General features: G+C 46.4%; 3 protein-coding genes across 3 annotated transcripts; all 3 read right to left on the reverse strand.

The window, feature by feature from the left end:
• Positions 1 to 1,754: 1,754 nt before the first annotated feature.
• TRV_08033 (NAD dependent epimerase/dehydratase family protein) lies at positions 1,755 to 4,084 on the reverse strand (the record flags this gene model as incomplete). The annotated part of the gene is made up of 6 exons (XM_003017910.1): positions 1,755 to 1,878; positions 1,923 to 2,171; positions 2,247 to 2,835; positions 2,919 to 3,010; positions 3,071 to 3,542; positions 3,739 to 4,084. The coding sequence occupies 6 exons, from the start codon at positions 4,082 to 4,084 to the stop codon at positions 1,755 to 1,757; spliced, it is 1,872 nt and encodes a 623-aa protein (XP_003017956.1).
• Positions 4,085 to 4,325: 241 nt separating this feature from the next.
• Positions 4,326 to 7,356, reverse strand: TRV_08034 (C6 transcription factor (War1), putative; the record flags this gene model as incomplete). The annotated part of the gene is made up of 4 exons (XM_003017911.1): positions 4,326 to 4,883; positions 5,019 to 5,608; positions 5,671 to 5,892; positions 6,078 to 7,356. 4 exons carry the CDS (start codon positions 7,354 to 7,356, stop codon positions 4,326 to 4,328), a joined length of 2,649 nt encoding a protein of 882 aa, XP_003017957.1.
• Positions 7,357 to 8,478: 1,122 nt separating this feature from the next.
• Positions 8,479 to 10,445, reverse strand: TRV_08035 (uncharacterized protein; the record flags this gene model as incomplete). The annotated part of the gene is made up of 3 exons (XM_003017912.1): positions 8,479 to 8,949; positions 9,008 to 9,202; positions 9,270 to 10,445. Coding segments are annotated over 3 exons (1,842 nt in total), but the record flags the coding sequence as incomplete, so codon positions are not given.
• Positions 10,446 to 10,467: the final 22 nt, after the last annotated feature.

Raw genomic sequence — 10,467 nt, forward strand, 5'->3', positions numbered from 1 at the left:
AATACCCCCCTTTGGGGGGCTAAGGGGGGGGGATAAAAGCTTTCCCCCCACCCCATTAGGGTGGGGGCACAAGCCTAAGAGTATAGTATTTCTTTATAGTAGCTTAGAATATTAATATAAGAGGCTTAAACTTATATAACTAGGAGGTATTAATTAAGGGCTACTAAGAAGGTAAAAAGATATAAATATATTACTTAACTTATTAAAATTAATTTAAATTTATATAAAGTTAAAAACTATAAATGAAATTATTTAAAATATTATTTTATTAGTAGTAGTATACTTTTATAGAATTATATACTTCTATATATATAAGTATTCTAATAAAGATATAAATCTTAGAAGATATAGTATTTTTCTAGATTTACTATATTTTTTTTACCTTTTACTCTTTAAATTATAACTTTTTCTTACTATATTTTAAAGAGGCGTACTTATTAGTTAACTAACTTATTATAGTAATAATATTAGGTATAAAAAAGAGCTAGAATAGAGTAAGAGGACTTATAATATCGATATTATCTAATAGATTAATAGTAGGCTATCTCTTAGTAGGCCTTAATAGTATCTATCTATCTAGATTAATTATTAGAATTTCTATAAGTACTTCCTTAATTATATATTTCTTTTTTATACCTATTTTAGATAAGAATAGTAAACTAGTTAGTATTTCTTACTCTAGGAAGTATTTTTAGTAGAGATACCTTATAATATAACTATTAAAGCTATATTAGAGGTATTCTTATAGAAGAAATAAATATTAATATTAAATATAATATCTTTATAGATATTAATAGATATATTATTAATACGCTAATTATATTATTAAACTAACCTACAAGGAGCTAATAGGAGACTTGTATTTCATTACTAATCTACGACGCTAAAACTGACACACTTCAGCAAACGAGGAGATAGGCATTTCTCTAGCGCCAAGTAGTTAATGAAGCACGTGATGTCCCAAAGCCCCCGCCTAAGAGATGGATGAGGCACCAGTAGAAGCGAGTACAAATATGTAGGAAAGAATAAACGAGGGACGTCCAGTACGTACTGATATTTTTGATTAGGGTCCCTTGCTTCCATATTCTCGCAAAATGCAAAGGCATTCACGAAGCTGCATTTTGATAGAGCAGCCATATATTCTCTCTCATACCAGAACTGGAGACTCGAGAAGTGACGTAGTTATGCCGAGTGGATAACTTTGCTTATGTAATTATACCCACAGTGCTTGGATATTTAGGATTCAACCAATCATATTTTTTTTATGAACTTTCACGGCCATATCAAAGACCACTGCCTATATTAGTACTGGTAACACTAGCGATCTGCTCCATCAATATTGCTGATCTTATCTATCTTATTCTATAACCAGTTGTCAATGCTTTGTTCCACAGTAGCTATCTATATGTGGGCCACGTTAACTAAGTTAGCCATATCTTAGGTAGTTAGTCTAACTTATAGAATGGTATTCCATTCTCTGGTTAATTGTATTTCTCGCAAGTCAACTAACTAATGCCTAAGGGTATAATGCAAATTATAAGACAGAGCATTAAAAATTATTACTTTCTTCCATCATAGGTTTGTAAGATAGTTCTAATTTGAACCTTATATGCACGCCTTTTAAAGAAACGCTTGCATGTCCGGCTTGCATATGATTCTTTATATAGCCAGATCATTTTAAAAACAATCCCATCCAGCGTAGTAATGATACAAATAATAATAGCAAAATATAAGTATAGCTTTGTTGGATGCTATTATTCTTTGAAGCTCGGAAGAGGGGGCAGCATCCGAAGCCCAACAAACTCATATAGAATCTGCCGCATAGATTCAATGGTATCAACAGCTCCAAACCAGCCAAGTTTATGGCATTTTGTGCGGCTATAGAATAAATTCATTAGCTTTCTTATTTCCAATATACAAACAAGCCAAAAAGCAAAAGAAAAAGAAAAAGAAAATCAACAAAGAGTCCTGACCTAAATTGGAGTGGCCATGCCATAAGTAATGCACTATCTGTAAAGCTAAACAGGCGATGAATGTCCTTTGCGCTTTGGAATGGATTAGTTTGCAGGTTATGTTTCTGACTTAATACTTTCCATGCATCTTGGACTTCGGGGTCAGTGGCCCAGTGGGAGAGCGCATATTTCAGCCGGATGATGCCTCGGGGACCGAATCTATCAAGATATATAACGAATCAACATCAATATCCGCCTGTTTCCCGAAATACGCAGAAAGATCGTCTCACTCACCCTCTTGGTGGCGGCTCATATTGAGTCGGAATTGAAATGTACTGTGATTTTTCATCATCGGGAATCTGGTATGGCAAGTTGTACCAGCTGGCAAATGTGGGCCAGAATGCAGCCCAGGTGAAGGCGCTGTTGTCACAAGCATTGAATGCCTGGTTTGCAGCCTTGGGGGTGAGAACAGCCCATTCTTCCAGATATCCGTTTAACGTGGCCGACGATAAATCCAGAGGCATCATATACGAAGCGAGTTCTCCCGGATAGACAAGAGGCCGTCCAAGGTGTGCCTGGATAGCCCCAAAGATACCCAGAGGATACATCATGTTCATGGCAGCTTCTTTCACGGCACCGAGCACGAAAGATGGCATAACTACATTCCAGCTTGCACCGGTTTCTTCACAATACCTGAAGAGCGTATCCTCCTGGGTGTAGTAGAAGTTGGGCTCCAGCAAGACGCGAGGATCGCCCTCCCTTTGGGGTGTCATCGTGGGACCAAGATGGATGCCATAGTTTTTGGCTCCAGTCTGCAGCATGACCCGCTTGGGCGTGATTCCTGCAAGCTTAACGGCATCCAGGAAGTTAGAGAGCATCGCCGCTAGACACTATTTGTGAGCAACTCTGGTTCTGGTTCAGGGGAAGGAAGTCAAATATCCTTCCAACGGGCTTGCATATACATACTATTGACCCTGACTAACTCTTCTGCAGCAGACCAGATGCCGCCACCATCCTCAGGTTCTGATTGAATGTACGAGAAGAAGAAGATGTAGTCACTTGAATCCAAGCAGCGTGTTAAAAACCGAATTATCCGAATCTTGCGATCAGGTACTTACGCTTTCACACCATTTTCTTTCATGGCCATGGCTAGCTCCACTGGCGTGCTGTCAAGGAAATCCAGCGAGATGTGCTGGACGTTCGTCTTCCATTTCGTGGGTACTAGCGGTGGCCGTTTTGACATGGAGTAGATATTTGTCCATCTTTCTGGTGATTCAGCCAGGACCCGAAGCATATGATGGCCAGATATTCCATTTGCGCCCGTTATGATGGCAGAAAGGCCCTTCAGAGACTCTGGGAAGACAGGCAGCCCGTGATAGATGCCCTTTGACTGGACTTTGCCCACGCCATTTAGTTCTTCGTCGTTGATGAACATGACGACGAAGTCACTCCCGGGAAAGCAGTCAGGTATGTCGGCGGGCAAGAGATGGAAAAAGAGATGAGATGTTGCCGGCGGCTGGTTACGATAATGTTTCTGGTCGAGGAAGTCCCGAGAGTTGTGGTTGTTATTCCCCCCTTTATAGCCAGCATCTATGGCAGATATATTACTACCCCTTCAGGCTTTACTCGGTGCCGTATGAATGATGCAGGGCGAGTGCAGAGCGATGGTTTCTGCATAATAAGACCTCTGCAGTGCACCTCCACGGCATCGATTCGGGTAATGGAAGAATTACTGGTTTAAGCAGTATTTTTTTTTTTTTTTTTAACTTCCTAATAACGTAAATACAGAAGGCAGTATACGGAGGAGACAGGGGGTTTGGGGTTTTTTTCTCCATAGTGAATGGTGAATAGCCGGCTGGTAATACTAGTACATGCACAATAACGCCCTGTCCAATCAATACTCCGGAACCGCCGGTCGAAGAGAAGAGAGGGAAATTGTAAAAAAAAACAAAGGGTGGAGAGTAAAAGAAAGTCGAGATGCTGCGGCTCCGCGACATCCCAGTAAGACTGAGGAGAGAGTCCCTTGGAGTAGGGAGTTGGGTGAGTATATATGTCCTGTTTCTTGCATCGTCAACCACGCACCCCTGCAATGCAGCGTAACATGCTGAAGATTTCGCCAATGTCCCATGCATGATTCATGCATCTTCCATGCAGATTGGGAGAGAAGCACCAACCAACGGGCTCGGAATGCCACGTCAGAAGCATACCAAGCAAGAAAAAGCAAAAGCAAAAGAAAACGAGCAAGATGCAAAAAGGAAGTGAATGATAATGATGAAAATGAAACATGAGAGTTAAAACTTCCGAACCAGATCCATTCGATCGCCTAGGGTATGAAACATTCACAAGCTTGGTTTGTCCCTTTCACCTATTGTCCTAGAAGACGCCTTCGAAGCCCTCAAGTGAGAGTTGGAAGAGCTCTTCATCCCATAAACTGGGGCGAAAGGTCATAACTGCGGATAGATCTGCACCTGGGATTGTACCATGTCCCCAGTTCAGAATCTGCTGGTCCATGCCTGTGGTAGGTACATTATTGAACCCGGCTTGTGAAACGAAGTTTTCATTTTGCCCAAAGGTTGGATTCATGTACTGCTGTTGCATTGAGGACTCGCAGGGTGCCGTCGTAGTGTAAGGATTAGTTGACATTTGGTTCTGGCTGACGAATGGCGGCCAATCGCCTGAACTAGACGCTGTCTGCGAAAGGCCGCTCGGGCCGTATGTGCGAATAGTAGCCGCAGATGTTGTGGTGATTTCACCCGGACTGGTCACGATGGCTTGACCAGGTGTATTAGTACCACAGGGCTGAGATATATTATTCTGGGCAGCCTTGTTAGGAGATTGCTGCACTCCCTGCTTGGTGGTTGCGGTACTTGAGGGATATTGCACAGCAGCCTCTCCGAGGGTATTGGAAGTGCTCGAGTTTCTCAAAGGAGCCTGCAGAAGAAATAAAGTATCAGCAGATCAATGAAAGAAAATAGCGCTCAAGGCGCTTTACATGAAATGATGACGTCAAGGAACGCATTTCCCCTTTACGGAGAATGTAGATTATTGCGAGTCGCGATTACTCACCGACTTATTCGCGTCATCGTCAGCACCCGTGTCCGTGGCCGCGGGTGCTGTCTTCTCGGATTTTGAGGCCCGTGGCTGGAGAAAGGGCGGAAGAGGAACTTCAGCTTTCTTATCCTTGCGTTTCGCATACCAGGCTTTCAGCATGCCAATTATAAGCGAGAATCTGAGGCCAACTCGACTTTGATTCCCCTCGTTGCAAGTATGGAGGTGATTAATTAGGTTATTAAGCGAGGCCTCGACTTTGAAATCGGCAGTACTGAAGACGTTAGCGAGCCGGCTGCCGGGTGATGAGGCAACGGAGTACAGTTTTATCAGAGCAACGCATGCATAAGATGTGCGAACGAAATGTATGGTAGGGAGGCAAGACATCAAAGATCGATCCATGGTGCCGAACAGGTCAAGGACCCGGTGAATGGAAGTGAGACATGCTGTAAGTGCATTCACATGTGCAGCCGTCCCAAGATTGGCCTGTGATTCTTCAGCGAGACCTGGGAGAAATGGCGGTTTGAAGTCGTCGATGTTGTGATCGATGTGCATGCCGATTTCGTGCATATATATGCTTAGCACTTGCTCATAGTGTTCCATTACAGCTGTGAATATATGCTTAGCGATGGTTGAAATAACAATTAAGAATGATCATCAACTGTCTTACGGCTGTATACTTTGGAAGGCACTTCCTTCCGCCACTCATCCAGGCGCGTTTCAAAGCCTTTGAGAGCAAACTGCACTCTCGGCTCGTCTATGGATATATTTGTCAAGGGGTCGTCCATAGAGAACTGGAAGCCGATCTCTTCGCCGATATGGGCGAGTTTGACCCATTCAACAAGTGCCCGATCGCTGGGATATGCGTCGGGCGATTCCAGTAGCAGTTTGACTGATTCATCCATATATGTGTTCCAGCGGGTGAGAAGAGGCCTTCGAAGGCCCATAGATGCACTGCATATAACAAACGTTAGAGATCAAAAACCAAACAGACATTAAAAACTCGTGGGTATCACAAAAGGGAGAGAGGCACGGACTTCACAGCCAAAAAATAGCAGCCCATCCACGCTCTCCTACCGTCAAGCGACTGCGGGTCAACAAATATGGCTTTTCTACTCATAAGTTCCTTTATGATTTCTGATGATTGTGCCTGTGGCTTTGAGCGGCGGTTCATGCCCATATCCGTTCCCATAATAGCCGCCAGATGAATAAGGAGGTAGAACTTGAGCTCTTCATAGTGTTCCGGTGGCATGTACCACAGAGATGCGATCACAAGAGCCTGCATCAATTCTAACGACTTTTCACCACGGACAACAATGCGGTCGGCGAATATTTTGTGCATCTCACTCGTTAGAATCGGTTCCAGGCTGGGTGCACATGATGCAATTGATACAGAGAGGACGGATAGGAACAGTATGGGTGTTTCTCGCCGCACATCACCCATCTTGGTGCCCGGCGAGAACACTACCGCTGGCATCAATGGTGCCATAACCTTGACATAATGTGTAAAGGCCTTTGCTGCTGTTTCCTGGTCGATGATGCCGCGGTCTATGACATCTGCATACTCATGGTCCGGGCGTCGGCCTGCTGATGACTCCGGTAGAAATACCGGCCAGCTGCTCTCCTGTTTATTGGGGGATTCTCCATGCAACCACGTACTGACGAAAGTTGTATGGCTCGAAGGGCTCTTAGAAGGTGGAAGAATGGCAGGAGGCCTCATCCCCGGTAGCGACCTGATATCCCCATTTGACGACCTCTTGCTTCCGGCCAACCCAGCGGAGCTTGATGGGTTCTCACCGCTCGAGACCCGCCGTTGAGAAGACCAGCGGCTTGAGCCAGACCAGCTCCTTTCAACATGTTGCTGCGGTCCAGAGTCATTTAGATCGGACGGGTAGCTCTTCGCTCTCGACGCCTGCAGAGTAGCTGTCAACGCGTCGATTTTCCTCTCCAGTTCCGCAACCCGACTGTCTGCCTTCTTCTGCCGCTTCCTGGTGGGGACGGTGACAATGCAGCGTCTATTCGCCTTGACACAGCGTTTGCAAGAGCCATCTGGATGGTCTTGGTCGGGATCACAGCGCACTTTTAGCTGTCGACAAGCCTCGCATGCTCGAGGACGCTTGAGGTCGGCGAGGGGATCACTCGGTGCCGTATCCGCAGCCGCACCTGCGGCGGGAGGACTGTTGTTGTACTGTGCTGATTTCGAGCCATCTGTACCTGCAGTAGCTTCGTTTGAATTCGTTCGTGAGTCAGAGGGCGGCGGTATTAGCGAGGGTGAGCCTCTATGTGAGGTCGAGGTGGCGGAAGGCGACGAAGCGTCCTGGGCCGATGCGTTCGAAGGGGGATATTCCACCTCCATCTACCCGGAAGTATCGACGGCTCCTCTGAGATTTATCTTCTTCTCTCGCAGGACCATGCCAGGTCGCCTAACGCCGCCATCCACGGAAGTACGGTATGTCGGCGGCCGACACAAAAACTGCTCCGACAGGACAGGGCGTACGTATATCAGGCAGTAGTAATATTCCTTTTTTGGCGGCAAAATGCGCACAACGGGGGTAAGCGTTCCTTCAGAGAGTCATCGTATAGGACAAGCAACTCTGAATATATTGAGAATCGGCAGCCTTAGGAGCCTTAAATTTTTGGTGGAGGTGGGATTTCATCCATCTGGATTTGCGGCTGGAAGTGCTAGTCCCTTCATATTTAGCTGCCTGGAGAGCCGCTCGCTCGTACTCGTATTGTTGACTACAACGGCGAGCAGATCGACCGCATGACGAAAGCGATATCTGTATCCGCAAGGCCTCGAGGAAAGCCGTCTTGAGCCCTCCAGTGCCACTGCGGCTCACTCTTAATGAAGTCGGAGCTACGCGCCGACTCTCCCATAAACAAGGCTTCGCATTGAACTCGGGACTGTAACTAGTATTTCATCCACGCTCCTTTCACTGACAAGAACCCCAGATAACTAGCTCCGCTCTGCTTTGAAATCTTCCATGGCAGGCTTCCTCAATCAGATGCACGGCGCTGTGCTATACACAAGTTAGCTGCGATTCACCAGAGCGTAGAACGATAGTTACTTGCCATCGGCTGCTTCCTCAACCCGGACAAAGACTTCAGTCTTCATCTCCTGTCCTTTCCTTGGTGGCACTGCTCGTCTCAAACGCAAGGGAAGAGGATGCTCTGTAGCAGGCTTGTTTGCTCGTTTCCGCCGGCTATAGGGAGTTGCTTGTAGTTATCTACTAGGAATCATTAGCAGTTATCAAAAGCAGCAAGCAAGATATTCACCAATGAATTCTTTATTAAAGTGATATTTCTATCTCGCTTTAATAATAGTATCATATATGTAAAACCAATTATATGGCACGAGTCCGCTAACAATATTCGCTGCTTCCATGGTTATAAAAGCCCAAGTCCTAAAGCTCCAATACGCCAACAGACCAAAAATTACACCGAAATCACACGAAAATCCACACTTATTGAGATGCGTTTATGTCACTTTATGGACGGGACACTCTTCTTTACGGTCAAACCACCCAAGAATACAAGTCTTGTGGAATTTGCATAGACACTCGAGCCGCGCCAGTTCGGCACCAACTTCATACTCCTCCATGCAAATGGAGCATTCAGACTGCACGCCATCTGTGCCTAGACAGTCTTTCTCCGTTGCAACAAAAGTAAGCATCCTCAGGCGTTCTGATGGTGTGGATTGACTGGAAGCCCCGGGGCGTCTGGCGGCATGTCTTTCAATGCATACACGGATATGTGCTTCGCGTGCATCTTCATCACTTCCTGGAGATTGTGGGGGAAATATATGATTGCATACGGGACAGATATCCCGCTCGGTGATAGTACGGCGAGGTCGTGAACCGGATGGTGGTGCTGGCAGAGGGCGATTCATATCTGCTGTGCGGAGTATAGACCTTGTATATGATGGGTGATGCTGGTTCCGTTGTAACTCCTGGGTATCAGGTTAACACTCGGAGTTGTAGGGTATATATATAGTGTCTACTACTTACTGTGAATCCATCATGGGAATAAAAAGGTGGAGAACCCTGGGATTGAGATTCTGTCTCTCTACCTGGTAGATACCGGGGAGCCAATCCCCGCAGACTGGATGAGACTTCATAACCAAAACCTCCATATGAGGGGAGATTGGCGTCTGTTGGATTTGAACGAAGATTTCTTTGAGGATCTCGCCTGTAGCCGTGAACCTGTACAAGGTTGTTAGATCAGGTAGCAAGGGGTAATGTAGGAAACACCCGATATATAATAACATACACTAGATTCAAATTCCTGGTTCCGTTGTCTTCTTCCCTCCATCCGAGAAGGTACAGAAGGTATATGGCGACGGGGCCTTTCAGCACTTATGCTCCAGATACCCGGGCTTTGATATTCTGATGGTAGGGAATGTGGATCTCCCCGTGAATGATGGTGGTGGTCATCCCATCCCAGACTGGTATTTCTCGTTCTATGTTCATGATGAGAGGTACTACTGCTCGCTCTATATCGGCGAGGAGGCTCCGGGTTGGGATCAGGTACGCAGGGATTGCATAGACGAACCTCGGTCCCTCCGCCTAGAGCATTTCTGGGAATTTGATGGATCGAGGTTGCGCGATGGTGGCTTCGGGATTGTGACGGTGAAAGCTGCGGCTGTACTTCTTCATCGTCAATAAGGTCAACACCTTCACGGTCCGTTGTATTGCGCTGGATAAGGCTCGATAGTGTCAGTTGCGTCTGGGCTTCGGGAGGACGGACGATAAACTGCTGTGGTATTGTAATTCTATGAGGCGAACAAGCTGCGCAAACGACCCTTCCGCACTTCCTACAGTGGTGTTTTCGAAACCAGAACGTAAATGTGATGCCGCATATTGGGCATTCAGTGACTTCAGAGTCCGGCTGCCATCGTGGGAGCCGATAGTCAGTAAAGCTTCTTTCACGGTGCCGTAGGGAGTTTAGCTGGCGGGACATCGATGAGGAGGGGGGAGAGGTAGCAGACTGAGTCTCGGTCGTCTCTTCGTCGGGTCGAACAAAGCTGGGACTTCCCGATGGTCGAGTTCCAGTTCCAGGCGCACCGGGTCGAGAGTGCTGCCTGATAGAAACGGGTTGGGTAGCTCTAGCTCCTGGTATTTCTATACCAGTGCTGCTGCCTCCTCCGCCGCTGCCGCCGCCGCTTCTACTACTACCACTTCTTAGTCTTCGTTTTCTGTTCGGCGAAGTCGACGAGTTGTCGTCTCTATCAGGACTACTGCTATCCATCAACAGGTCCTGATCTTCTCGATCTTCTCGCAGGAACTGTGTCCATGTGGTATGATCCTCGCCCCCACTGCTTCCTCGTCTCGCCGCATGTGTGTAGTCATGGCGGCTCTCTGATAATGAGCGGTGGACGGTCGTGGATCGCGCTTCATGAGTTGAGGCCTGAGATTCCGAAGGCAATGACATCGGGGGAACCAGGTTCTAAAAAAAGCTCGAACTGAAT

Source organism: Trichophyton verrucosum (genome assembly GCF_000151505.1).
Source record: "Trichophyton verrucosum HKI 0517 chromosome Unknown contig01233_1.f1.exp, whole genome shotgun sequence".
Classification (NCBI taxonomy): domain Eukaryota; kingdom Fungi; phylum Ascomycota; class Eurotiomycetes; order Onygenales; family Arthrodermataceae; genus Trichophyton; species Trichophyton verrucosum.